The sequence below is a fragment of the Choloepus didactylus genome, chromosome 1 (assembly GCF_015220235.1).
Source record: "Choloepus didactylus isolate mChoDid1 chromosome 1, mChoDid1.pri, whole genome shotgun sequence".
NCBI classification, from domain to species: domain Eukaryota; kingdom Metazoa; phylum Chordata; class Mammalia; order Pilosa; family Megalonychidae; genus Choloepus; species Choloepus didactylus.
Genome location: NC_051307.1, coordinates 201,793,391 through 201,807,286, shown reverse-complemented (window position 1 = coordinate 201,807,286; position 13,896 = coordinate 201,793,391). Strand labels below are relative to the sequence as shown.

Sequence of the window (13,896 nt, the reverse complement as noted above, 5' to 3'; positions counted from 1 at the left end):
TCTCTGGAGAGGAGTTTTCATTAGCTGTTTATGTTGCCATTTTAATGGCGTCACTCAGTAATGGGGAGAATTTAGCCCTGAATCAAAGGCTGCTCCAGTCTTTAGAAATCCAGGAAGGTCTACAGATCTAAAGTCATCCACATCATTTATGTATTTATGGTAACTGCAAGGAGTAAAACAGGAGACGATTTTTCCCAATGGCGGCAGATCAGGACAGTGAAGTCAGCATTCTACCATTCTGCAGAGAGAGAGAACCTATTCATCTTTTCTTAACCTAACTTCATGACCAGCTATGGCTTGGAATGGAGTTGTGCTCAATGAATATTTGTTGAAGGAAATGAGTGAATGACAAAAGTATTTGTTTCCTTCTTTCTGGACTTTCCAAATAGCTTTATTGTGAATGCTTTTGTATTTAGAGATTTCCTCAATTCATTTTCCAACTCTTCTGTTAATATTTTTTTCTAGTCAGTATGTATATATATATATTTTTTTATATTTTTGCCTAGCCTTATTTCATATTGATTTCCCTAATATTGCACATTTCAAATACTGTTGATTTGGCAGTGAAATCTTTTATTGGTCTGATGAATAATAACCACTTCTGTACTAATCTTCTGTAACCTGTTGGGTCTATTGACTTTGATGTAGTCATTTCTTACTTTATGACTCTTTCCTCCCTCTCAGATTCAGGCATCTTCAGGGAAAACCAAGTATACTGGTGCCTTGGACTGTGCAAAGAAGGTGTACCAGGAGTCTGGGATCCGAGGCATCTACAAGGGGACTGTGCTCACCCTCATGCGGGGTAACATTTGAAACCCTCCATCTGGGAAGTCACCTGAGGAGGGCCTGCCACAGAGAGTCTTGCTGGATCTCCAGCTTGACCTTGGCACCATGCATGCCGCAGCTCTGGCAAGGCCAGCAGCGTGTGTCCTGGTATTCGACAGCCTTGCCATTGGCTGGCATGGACACGGATGAGGACAATGGGGGAGGGGAGGAGCATTCACCCTTCGGGGAGTGCTGGCCTGCAGATCTTCAGGGATGGAAGCTATGACATTGGCAGTTGGAGAGGAGTGGCTAGCAGGTAGAAATCGTGGCTGGAAATAAGGGGGAGGAAGGAGTGGCTTAGGAACAGTGGAGCTCTCCCTGGTTTGGGGAGGTGTGTCCCACTGAGGGGGTGGTGGGAGAGGTGGAGATGTTGGCACACAGACCCACCTTTGTCCTAAGATGGCAGCTTGGAGGCAGACTACATGTGGTAGCTGTGGTTATAACCACTTGGAGTGGGCATGGTGGCAGGGCCTACTCAGAGGGGATTTTAAAGATGAAATGATGCCCTGTGGGCATTCACTCACTCATACCAGTCGTCAGCCCAGAGCAACAACTGATAGCTGCAAATGATTATTGCAAACTGGATGGGCTGCTGAGGAACGTCTTCTCAGGAAACCTTGAAGGGTCCAGTGCCAAGCTTTGTTCTTCTAAGTTCAAGAAATGTCTGGGGATTTTATATCCTTTAATTCACCTCCTTCTTGCCACTAACAGATGTTCCAGCCAGTGGTATGTATTTCATGACCTATGAGTGGCTGAAAAACATCTTTACTCCAGAGGGAAAGAGGTGAGTAGAACAGAAAAATTTAGAGGCCGTCTCCCCTGTCATGGCTGGGTTGTCCTCTTCTGTGGGTGGGTCTGAAGGCCAACATGGTACAAGCTTGTGGCTCCAGGTCTACTTTCTTCTTGTGGCTGCTGAGGTCCAGATAACAACTTTAACTCTATGCCTCACCCAATAGATGAGTATGTGAAACAGGCACATGAAACCTCTTCCAGGGAGTGGCAGCTAGAGACTTCCTCCCTTCAGCCAGTTTCTGGCTGGATGGTCTGAATGCCACTCCCACACCTTTGACCAGGGATGTGGTTGTTGTTCTGCAGTGTCAGTGAGCTCAGTGCACCTCGGATCCTGGTGGCTGGGGGCATCGCAGGGATCTTCAACTGGGTTGTGGCGATCCCCCCAGATGTGCTCAAGTCTCGCTTCCAGACTGGTGAGTGGCAGGTAGGGGGGTGAATGGGGCCAGAGTGGGTCCCAGCACTGGTGCCCCTGGAGTAGAGCACCCCAAGGCCCTGAGGGATGCTTATTCTCCACGGCACCCAGCACTTGTCTGTCCCATGTTCTCTTCATAGTCATTTGGGTTCTAGCAACCCTAGGCTCATTTTCACATTGGCATAAACACAAAATAAGCTAGATAAGAAGTCACATCCACTCTCCATCCCCTGCAGGAGCAGAATGGCAGTTTCATTCTTCATCCCTCTTCTCTACTCCTTCAGCACCAGTAATCCAGGCATTTGTGCCTCTTTGTCCCAAGGTGAACTGTGTTCTCTGTAGGCTGGCCTGGAATGCCCTGCACGCAAGGTGCCCTCTCTGTGGCCTGGCAGGAAGACTTGACTTCAAGCTTGTCCCCACACGGGTTGACAGAGTCGGGTCAGGAAATTTCCTGAAGTCTTAACATTTGGATTCTACCCCCACAGCCCCTCCTGGGAAGTATCCTAATGGTTTCAGAGATGTGTTAAGGGAGCTGATCCGGGATGAAGGAATTACATCCTTGTATAAAGGGTTCAATGCGGTGATGATCCGAGCCTTCCCAGCCAATGCGGTGAGTGGTTGGCAGGGGCTGTTTTTTCTTTTGGGGTCCAGAGCAGAGAGCAGGTGGCTTGCTTTTGTTCATCCCTGGAATTGGATAAGGGACTCCCTCAGGTTTCCCCCAAATCCTACCCTCAACCAGTCTCCTTATCTGCTTCCTTTCCTGGAGCTATCCAGGGGATTTGCCTTTGAGGTTCTCTTAGGTGAGGGATTTGATTTTCTGACCTGGTCATTAGGATATGCATTTTCTTCCCCCTCTTAGGAATGAGAGCTTGCTTCCCTAACCTAAGGTGGGAATGGAGTAGGGAGGGGTTCTGGTCATGACAGGGCCAACAAAGCAGGGATATCTGTGTATAGTAACATTCTTGCTGGTTTTTCTCTTCCAACTCCTTCTCAGGCTTGTTTCCTTGGCTTTGAAGTTGCCATGAAGTTCCTTAATTGGGTCACTTCCAACTTGTGAGGCTGAAGGCTGCTCGAAGCTTCTGGATGCTGAAAGCTGATGCTGAGGAGGAGCAGTGGACAGGACTGGGAGGTCCCCAAGGGTGAGGGGAGGGGGAATGGTGAAATTAGAGCTGTATATGTGGACTCGGTGAGACTGTTGCCTTAATGATGTTTTCTACCTTGGATAACTTGGTGTGCCATTTTGAAACTCGAATTCATTCTTGTCCATTTAAGGGATCTGAAGAGGATTTGGAGATGGAAGTAAAGCTTCTAGACCAGACACCACCTGTGGCCAGAAAACTGCCCACTGGTTGACTGCTGACCCAATAGTACCCAAAATATTGCTTGCTAGAGAGGGAATCTTATCCTCTCACTGGAGGTACTGTGCATGTTTTCAACCAGGAAAACTGGTCCTTCTTGGAGTCCTCACCAAGAGCCACTCATCTGATTCCCAGGATACCACTGAATCCTGGGCTGCACATAGGGATCTGGACTTGAGGTCCACGTCTGTCTGTCTGTGTGGACTAGGCAGATGTGCTGAGGGGCAGTTAGCCTGTTAACATTTGGGTTTTTATTTTTTTATGCATGCAAATAATCAAGAAATAAAACTTGAGCAGACTTAATTTCCCAGGAGTAGGTGGAGAATTTTCCCTCCTGTACATTGAGGACAGTTTTGAACAGAAAGTCCCGGGTGTAGGAAGGCTCCTTCTGCATACTCTCCTCTCATGAGAGCGCCCTATTTTAACAGGAAACAATAAATATTGTTCCTGATTTTTGCATTGTGTGATTATTTTTTCTTTCAAGTCTCGGCCATTTCTGCAGGTAGCCTGTGGCTTTGGTGGAGGCTGTCAGAGATCCAGGTTCCTTTCTTAGTTATTTTCTTAGGCAGGGGCTTTACCAGGTGTTCTAGTTTGCTAATGCTGCCTGAATATAAAACGCCAGAGATGGATTGGCTTTTATAAAAGGGGGTTTATTTGGTTACACAATTACAGTCTCAAGGCCATAAAGTGTCCAAGGTAACACATCAGCAGTCGGGTACCTTCACTGGAGGATGGCCAGTGGTGTCCGGGAAACCTCTGTTAGCTGGGAAGGCACGTGGCTGGTGTCTGCCCCAAGTTCTGGTTTCAAAATGGCTTTCTCCCAGGATGTTCCTCTGTAGGCTGCAGTTCCTCAAAAATGTGACTCTTAGTTGCACTTGGGATATTTGTCCTCTCTCAGCTTCTCTGGAGGAAGAGTCTGCTTTCAATGGCCGTCTTCAAACTGTCTCTCATCTGCAGCTCCTGTGCTTTCTTCAAAGTGTCCCTCTTGGCTGTAGCTCCTCTTCAAAATGTCACTCACAGCTGCACTGAGTTCCCTCTGCCCGTCAGCTCATTTATATGGCTCCATTGATCAAGGCCCACCCTAAATGGGTGGGGCCATGCCTCTATGGAAATTATTTCATTAGAGTTATCACCTGCAGTTGGGTGGGGTGCTTTTCCATGCAAACAACCTAGTCCAAATGTTCCAACTTAATCCCCACTAATATGTCTGCCCCACAAGATTGCATCAAAGAATATGGCTTTTTCTGGGGGACATAATACGTTCAAACCAGTACACCAGGAGAAAGAGGAGGAAGTGCTATATTGTCCTTCCTTCACTGGCTGCCCCAGTCCCTGCTGCTGGAGGGAGGGTGGGTGAGATGGTACAACCTGATTGTTAGCTTTTTCCACAGTCTGAGTATAGGCCTGGCATGTGGGCCCCCACAAGACCCAGCCTGCCTCCCATCCCTTTATTCATTCCCCTTTCTGCTCAGCAACATGGGTGTCTGAGCCAACAGATGGAGAGTAAGTTGTTTTAAAAAGAGCAAAAGCAATACTGGGTTGTCCGTGTGGGCTTTGGGGTCACCATGTGATCTGACGTGTCTAGCCTGGCTTTACTAATCTGGCCAAAGTTGATGTCCAGGTACAGCCAGAGGTGAGGAAGTTGAGGTGGAAAGTCACAAGCCCGACTATCTTCATTTGTTGGAGGGGAGAGCATGCTGAGGCTGTGTAAGCTGGGCCTCTCTGGCATTGTCCCCTGTCTGGCTGTCACAGTTATAGCTCTGCTGGCACATCCTGCCTTACTGCAACTACACAGAGACCCTTGGACTTTGGTTTTACAACCATCACTCTGTGTGAATGGGTGAGAGGGGCAGGGACTCACCACCATCTGGGAGTTGGGGGTGTGACCAACCTGGCAGGACACTGGCAATTTAAGGGTTTAAGGAAGGAGGCTTTATTCCTGGGAGGATATTTTTTGATGACCAGATAGGAAACAAGGCCAAGTAGAAAATAACGTTTTTTAAAGTTGAAAATTATTGCCTTCTGCTGGGGAAGGTTAATTCGGTATTAAATATGCCCCCTTTCATGCCAGGGGGTGTCTTTGTTTAATCTCTCATTGATTGGAGATGGCCACATACGCGTCTCCTGAAGCTCTTCTTGGCACCTTTCAGTCCTTTAGACTGTCCTGAAACCTCAACTTTTGCCCTGTAAGTGCATTTGCATTCCAGCCTTTTCTCATGGCTCAGTATCACTTTTATTTTTTAATTTTTATTTTGAAATTCTTTCAAACTTACAGGACAATTACAAAAATAATAGGACATACAGAGAGCTCCAACATACCCCTACCTTCCCCAGATGTCCATTCCATCAACTAACATTTTGCCTCATTTGCGGTGTCATTCTATCCACCTATCTTTTTATCTATCTATCTAATTTCTGAATACTTGAGTGTAGGTTGTATACATCAGCTCCTTGAACACTTAACTACTGCCATGTACATTTCCTAAGAACAAGGATATTCCCTTATAATCTTAAGTGCAGTTATCAATTTCAAGAAATCTAACATTGACAGTATATATCCCAATTTTTTCATGCATTCCAATAACATCCTTTCGAGGCTTTTCTTCTCCCTTGTTAGAGCCCATGCTATATCCCATCCAGGATCATCTATTGCATTTAATTGTCATTCTTGTTATTCTTTCTTTTTTCTTTTTTTTTAATTGTGGGAACATACATACAACATAAACTTTCCCATCTCAACCACTCCCAAGCATACAATTCAGTGGGATTAATCACATTCAAATATCGCAGTACCTTCACTACCTTTTATTACTAAAGTTGTCCTATCTCCCCAAACAGATACTTGACACGTTTTGCATTAATTCCACATCCCCCCTATTTCCTGCCCCTGGCAACCTGTACTCTTAAGTTTCTTGTCTATGAGTTTGCATATTCTCCAATATTTTATTTGTAGTTACCATGGGGCTTAAATTTAACATTCTAAATCTATAACCATCTTGTTTGCTTTGATACTAACCTAACTTCAATAGTATGTAGAAATTATGTCCCCCTCATCCTTCCACCTTTATGTAGTTCTTGTCACGAATTACATGTTTATAAATTGAGTCCCAAACCAGTGATTTATCATTATATTTCATGCATTTCCCTTTTAGATACTGTAGGAAGTAAAAAGTGGCATTACAAACCAAAAACACAATAGTATTGGCATTTATATTTACCCAGGTTGTTACCTTCACCGGAGATTTTTATTCCTTGATGCAGCTTTGATCTACTGTCTATTATCCCTTCCTTTTAACCTGCAGAACTCTTTTTAGCATCTCTTGTAGGACCACTCTAGCGATGACGAACTCCCTCAGCTTTTAGCTGGGAATGCCTTAATCTTTTCCTCATGCCCCTCCCCCCCCACAATTGTTGGTAAGCAGTTTATTAGAAAAAAACAATTAAAGTTTCTCTTCTCTCTCCCAAGATCTTAACCAAGCATTTATGTAGAAATACAGTAATACATGAAAACAGAAGTCAGTGTTATATGCACACTGACAGCAAGTACACTAGTATACCCTCTACCAAATGACACTGCAGAGTTTGCAAACTCTGTAAACTGGTGATGGAGGACCGTAGCTTCCAAGTAACATACTTAATCAGACCCTCAAAGTGCCCTAGAAACCTGTATTTTTGACAAAAGACCCAGTGATTCAGGTTTGGATTAAAAGTATGGTTTAGGAAAAGCAATTCCAACCTTACCACGTGTCAGATTAAATATACAATAAAATTAAATTGTAATTGAACCAAAAAAACACAATTTCTCTACATAAAATATTAATAGTTATCTAAATAGAATATGGTTTTTAAAATGAGATAAAATGAAATTGTGTATATGTAGTTGTATTCATCATAACCAAAAGCTATACAATGTGAAACATTAATGGCAAATTCAACTACAAGTGAAGATGTTACTCTGAATTCACATTTCACTGAGCGTCAAAAAATCACCAATCTTTTAGTCCTTTTCTTGTACATTATTCTGTATCCACATTCTCTGCATCTGATTGGATCCCTGGATTTTATTTCATTTTCTGTGTGACATTCTCCACAGATAAAGATCATTGGCTGTTGCTTTGGGGGTTGATGTCCTTCTGGGTGTCCATTGCTGGTCTGTAACACAAAGAAACCTCCTCGCTCAGGGATTGCAAACAGTACACAGCTTGTGGCTCTCCTCCTCATGTTTTAAAAAACTTTTTATTTTGAAATACTTTCAAATTACAAGACAGTTACAAAAATAATACAAACCCCATACAGAGAACTCTGTACCACCACCACCACCATCCCCAATACCCAAATCCACCGATTTAACATTTTGCCACATTTGCTATATCATTCTATCTATCCTATCCATCTATCCATCTGTCTCATTTTTGAAAGACAGTTTTACCAGGTATAGAATTCTTGGTTGGCAATTTTTTGCTTTCAGTACTTAAAATATATCATCCCACTGCCTTCTTCCCTCCATGGTTTCCGATGCAAAGTTTAAACTTAATCTTATCAAGCTCCCTTGTATGTGACACATTACTTCTCTCTTGCAGTTTTCAGAATTCTCTTTATCTTTGGCATTTGACAGTTTATTATAGTATGCTGTGCTCTGGCTCTATTTGGTTTTATACTGTTTGGAGTTCATTGAGCATCTTGAATGTGTATATTCATGTCTTTTGTTAAATGTGGGAAGTTTTAAGCCATTATATCTTTCAGTTTTCTCTTTGCCCCTTTCTTTCTTCTCCTTCTGGCACTCCCACAATGCATGTATTGGTATACTTGATGGTGTCCTACAGGTTCCTTGGGCTCTGTTCACTTTTCTTCATTCTCTCTGCTTTCTTCTCCTCAGACTGGATAATTTCAGTTGTCTTATCTTCAAGTTCTCTGAGTTTTTTTTGTGTCAGCTCCAATTGTTGAACCTCTCTAGGGAATTTTTAATTTACTGTGATCTTCAACTCTGGTTCCTTTTCATAATTTCCACCTCTCTACTGATATTCTGTGTTAATCTGTCATTTTATTGATTTCCTTTAGTTCTTTGTCTATGTTTTCCTTTAGCTCTTTGAGCATATTTAGGATGACTTTAAAAAAGTCTTTGGTATGTCCCAGGTGTGATCCTCCTCAGTGATGGTTTCTAGTGCTTTAATCTTCTTCTTTACCTAGGCCATCACTTGATGTTTTGTGACCTTTTACTGAAACCAGGACATTTTGATATTTTGAAACCTGGAATTTAGACTCTAAGGCATCTGTTCCTCAAACTTGTATCCAGATAGAACTATGACAGAGCTTTCCTTGAATAGCCAGGAGGTAACAACAACAAAAAAAGAAAAAACACCTTTCCCAGTCTTTACAGATTGAACTTTGCTCTGTATCAGGGCTTATCTTTACTATCTGTTTAGAGAATAACTCCAGACCAAAGCATAGGGGCCTCCCTGACCCTTTCTGTGCATGCATCTTGCCTTAGGCATGAGCATGTAGCCCCAGAAATTCTGTTTATGTGGTCTCCCTTCCCTAGGAAATAGTTTCTTCATAGTACCCAGCACCGCACTGGGTGTCCTACAGCCAGCATTCCCTTGCCCCAGGCAGCACGACTTGATTGCCCTCTCCACAGCTGTCTGTAGGAAAGCTCTATGAGCTGCCTTCTACATGCAGGGCAAGTTCTAGGACAGGAAGTTCCTCTGGCCACCACCAGACAGACTGAGCTAGACATACATGTTCCCAATATGTGCCCAAGTGTTCCTCTTCTCCCTCTGGAACCAGGACTAGGGATCTGCACTGGGAGAGTGTGCCGGCTCAACAGGGGGGTAGGGCCAGCTGTGGCGCCCAGAGATCCGACCTTTAAGTTGCCTTTTTCTTGATTCAGTGCTTGCCCTGTGTCCGCAGTCCATTAACTGTTTTCTGGAGCTTTGAGAAAGATGTTTCTGCCAGTTCTTGGTAGTTGTTCAAAGCTTATGTTGGGGGATGGAGCCCTGAAGCATCTCACTTTGCCGTCTTGATCAGGGAGAGGGCCTCAGAATCACTTTTACAGCGTGTGCTTCTGGCTAATTTGCTCTTGGAAACATCTTCCATTTTAAAGTGGACTGTTTTGGTTCCTTGGTGTTAGTGGTGATAGATTCTTTTTTTCCTTTGATGTTCAATAGATGTTAAGTCAAACAAGGAAGCCCCTGGAGGCACCTTCGTGAAGAGAGCAGAGAAGATGGTGACTAACTCCCTCCTGGGTTGCACTTTCTTTTTATGGTGCACTTTGAAATGCCACCTGTTCTTGATATAGCTCTTCTTTTCCCTTTGGGAGCAAGAGGGGTTGTAGTGGAAGTTGGGGGTTTTCCCAGCAATTTCTCTGTCACGGAGCATCTTGAGTCAAAGCCAAATGGTGATTGTTAAAACACCCAACCAGTGAAAACAGCTTCACCCAGGCACAAGGAAGGGTAAAACTGGGGTGAGGGACAGGGCAGTTGTTGCAACAGCAGCCTGTTAGGAGCAGAGTAGCACCAGTTTTCCTATAAGTTTGTACCATCTCTATCTCGCAGTTCTTTCCCTATAGCCTTGAAGGTCAGAACTCCGTACAGACCACCTTTTCTAACCTCCTTATGGGTTCCTTATCCCTCCTAATTATCCTCATGTACCTCAACATTTAATGGATGGGGATTTTTAACCTCATTTTACAGAAGTGGGAGCAAGGACAGACAGGCAAGTTCATTGGCAAGTTTGTAATAGAGTGGGGATTGGTTTCTGGGTGTTCATAGGCCTGAAAAAGGCCCAAGATGTTATCAGAGTCTGTCTTGGGCTGCTTGACCAAGGCTCTAGGAGGCCTGTCCATATTGCAGGGTCAAAGCGCAGGCACTTGGCCTGTGGGTCAATCAGGCTAGGGATGGGACATAGAGTCCAGACAGGCACTGGGAAGGCCCCAGGGCCAGGTGCTCCCTGGGGGCTCTCTTTTCTCCTTTCTCTGCTGTGGTAGCATGCAGGCCTGTAGCTCTCCAACTGGGATCCCCTGTGCTTTCTAGAGTCTGTCCTTATCCTGAGGTGTTCCAGAGGCAGACCCAGGGTCCACTGTAGAGACTTTGACACTTTCTCAGGACAGTGTCTGGGAGAGGAGGGACTCACAGGTACAGAAGGAGATTGCCTGGGAATTAATTGCTCCCTGGAGCATGGATGCTTATTAAAATAGCCAGACCTCCTGGAACAAAGGCAGTGGCTTCATGAGGAAGGGCTGGTAGAGACTGAAGGATAGTTTGGGTGAGGGCAGAGGAAAGACAGCCCTCTTACCAATCCTTTCAGTCCATGGAGGCTCATGAACACTTCTAAGGAGAAATAGAAACTGATAGTGTTAGGTATCAAGACTGAACCAGGATTTGTGGGGGTGGGGTGGGGGAAGAGGGGGGTTGAGTGGCTGAGAGGAAGGGCCCTATTGGGCAAAGAAGAGAGAGCAGTTCTTTCTGGGGCTGAGTCCCCTCAGCAGGGATGGGGCAACAGAGAGGGCATAGCGTGAAGCTGGGGGGATCTGGGCCCAGAGGAGGCTTCCAGAGAAGTCTGGGAGGAATTTGGGCCTCTTCCTTCTTCCTGCAGAGAGAGAAAATAAAACATTTTAAAAATAATCCTATCAAGAATACATAAAATCCATTGTTTCATTGGAAAGAGCAGTTGGTACCCTACCCATGTTCCTTTTCACTGAGACCCACTGCTGTTGGGCTAAACAGTATGTGCCTCCATTGTGTAACTCTGCATCCATGGTTATAAACATCTCTGAGAATTGTCCCCATTGTGACCACATCTGTGCCTGTGGCTGGTGATGTGGCAGTCTCTGCAAGATGTTAATTGTCTGCTGGGTAGTGAGTAGGACTGGGTTGGGTAGAGCACCCCTCAGGGCTCTGGGACCTCCTCCTTTGCACCCCAGGCTCTGTATTTCCTTTGCTCTTGAGGGTCTGTGCTGCTGGCCTTTTTCACCCACTGTCACTTGCTGTTGGAAGCTGTTTCACAGCTATTGAATACACAAGGGTTTGGTTTCCTTGGTAACCCTCAGTACAGCTGGACAGGCTTTAATGTAGGCTGTTAGGCTGTCCTAGGAAGGTAAGGGTTGAAGGATGTGGAGCTCAGACCCCAGGGTTCTATCCTGCTCCAGAGTCCTGTTCTTTGGGGAGCTCAACTGGGCTTATATGAAGTCCCTTGGGGCTCTACTTGCTACTGAAGTGTTGCCTAGAAGGGTGAAGACTTCCTGGGGACCAGATGCTGGGGAAAGGGAGTCAGGCTGGGGCTGGAGGCTGGCTGTTCATCCTTCCTTTGAGTCTAAGGCTTGTCTATGGAGACAGATAGGGTTCCCCACTCACTCCGGAACCAGTGATGCCTTTTGAATACCATGTTTGCTGGATGAACGGACAGGAGAGATGGATGGCCAAGCTGTGGAGAATCTTGAGAACAAACCCTGCAGATGGTCCTGCTTCAAGTAGAGGTCAGTGGGACCCGCTGGCACTCAGCTCTGCCATTAGCCCTGGTGTAACCTCTCTCCAGCTCTCTTTCCCCTATTTTGAGATTAGTGTCCTAACTGTACAGGTACCTGTCCACTTTTAAAACATATAAAAACTGACAATATAGGCAAATAGAGAGCGGAGTTGTGAATTTGCCTTTCCAAAGGGTTGGTTGTAGGACTGCTTGAAGAGGAGCAGATTCCCAGGTTTGGTGGTGCAGGGGGGGGGGGGGTCATATCCTGGTTTCCTGGGTATCTTTGGCAAGGGCTGACCCCCAAAGTTACCGTGTCTCCCTAGAAAACTCTCAGATGGGTCAGTCTACCCAAGAACAGAGAAGAGTTGAGGGACCCTGTCCTGTCTCTCCAGCCCCTCATTGCCTCTCCTTAGTAAGGTCTTCACAGTCTGAGATAAGAAGCATAGCTTTAAAGCATAGGATCCCAGTTCTGAGACTGAGAGGTCAACACAGCAGTTTCAGTGGCTCTTTTTGCTGCATGGAAATTTATCATTCAGTTTATTCAGGAAAGTTCCAAGAATGTGCAATGAGGACCCAGCAAGGAACAAATCAGACATTGCCCCTTCCCTCACAAAGTTGATGGTCCAAGACTCCTCTCAGAGGTCAAGGGAACTTATCCAGGAAGACACTGTTGTCGGAATCGCCAGCCTGCCTGGCCCAGAGCCTAGGCTGGCCTCTGTACCAGCTGGGATCTTGTGCTCCTGCTGCCAAAACCTCAGTTCCCAGAAGTATTCTCAGCTCCTGGGTGTGTGCCAAGCCAGTAAGGGAGGTGCTACTGTGTGCGTTAATTAATACAGGGTAATTAGCAGGTGGAGCTTAACCATCCCGAATGCCCTTCAGGTTCCCAAGCCTATAGCTACTCACTTCCTGGCTAGGCCCATCAAGGAGAGGGAGGTTTTCATCCTATGCCCACTGAGCCTTTGGTCAGCGTCTAGTCTTTGACATGGACATCCCAGGAAGGTCTCCATCTTTTTCTGTTCCTTTCCAATTTGGCTGGGGTGGGGGTGTGCAATTTGGGAAACAGCCTGGCCTCTCCTGTCTACCTATACCCACTCCCTGGGGGCAAAGGATAGCAGTGCCTTACATTCTGCTCTACTCCATCAAGCAGTGCTGGCCCAGGGCCCAGGGTGGAAAGGGGAGGTGTGTGCAGATTTAGACCTGGAGAACTTGGTGGGAGTACTCAAGATGAGGAAGAGGCACAGTGGCACAAAGTCCCTCTTGCCCTGGCCTTATTCCCTTTTTTGTCCATACATGTTTGGTCACATAAACTCTTCCCAGGTTTATTTCTCTGCCTGTGGCTCCAAAATTACTATCTCACTCTAATACAATACTACTACTACTTTGACTACTACAACTACACACACACACACACACACACACACACACACACACACACACACGGCCTTCCCCATTTGACATCTCTCAGATCTCCTGCCAGCCTCCTAAGTGTCCTATGATCATTTCACCATTCCTCTCTGTGACCAGGGTGGCTCTGACTAAGCCAGGCCTTTTTCTGGCTGTCCTCTGTACGCAGATAACTTTCCTCCAGATCTTCCCCTGGCCAGATTCTACCAGGCCTCGGGGTCAGCTTGACTGTCACCACCTAACATGGGCCTTCTTAATCTCCACCAAAGCCAGAATCACACTGAGGTGGTTGTGCGTGTCCTAGCATTTGGTTCTTGGCGATACCCCTGGGTCCAAGTAAGTGCCAGAAAACAGAAGGCACTCAGAGTGTTCGGAAAGAATAAATGAAAGGTTTTATGAGCAGGTGAGAGGCGTTAACCAGAACCCTGCCTCACCGGTCGACCATTCATTTCTTCCTTCGAGGGTCGCGCGCCTGAAGGGAGAGGAGTCAGCCTGAGCCCTATCCCCGCAGCGATCCCCGACGGCCCAAGACGGGTGGGCGGCGCACGCGCACTGCGGGCTGGCGCTCGGCGGGGGCGCGCACGCCCGCGGCCAGGCTGCGTCACAAGGCGGGCGCCTGCCCCGCCCGTCCCGCCCGCCCGTCTG

The 13,896-nt window shown here is 46.1% G+C and overlaps 1 protein-coding gene and 1 pseudogene across 2 annotated transcripts in view; one reads left to right on the top strand and one right to left on the bottom strand.

The window, feature by feature from the left end:
* The window catches only part of SLC25A20 (solute carrier family 25 member 20), a 46,166-nt gene extending 42,323 nt beyond the window's left edge, over positions 1–3,843 (top strand). For both annotated transcript variants that reach the window (XM_037850549.1, XM_037850539.1), the window contains exons 5-9: positions 685–802; positions 1,537–1,609; positions 1,921–2,030; positions 2,515–2,639; positions 3,024–3,843. In XM_037850549.1, coding sequence (XP_037706477.1) covers positions 685–802; positions 1,537–1,609; positions 1,921–2,030; positions 2,515–2,639; positions 3,024–3,086 — 489 coding nt within the window. In that variant the 3' untranslated portion in view covers positions 3,087–3,843. The remainder of the gene's footprint in view (positions 1–684; positions 803–1,536; positions 1,610–1,920; positions 2,031–2,514; positions 2,640–3,023) is intronic.
* Positions 3,844–7,365: 3,522 nt separating this feature from the next.
* Positions 7,366–7,532, bottom strand: LOC119528778 (annotated as a pseudogene).
* Between the last annotated feature and the right edge of the window lie 6,364 nt (positions 7,533–13,896).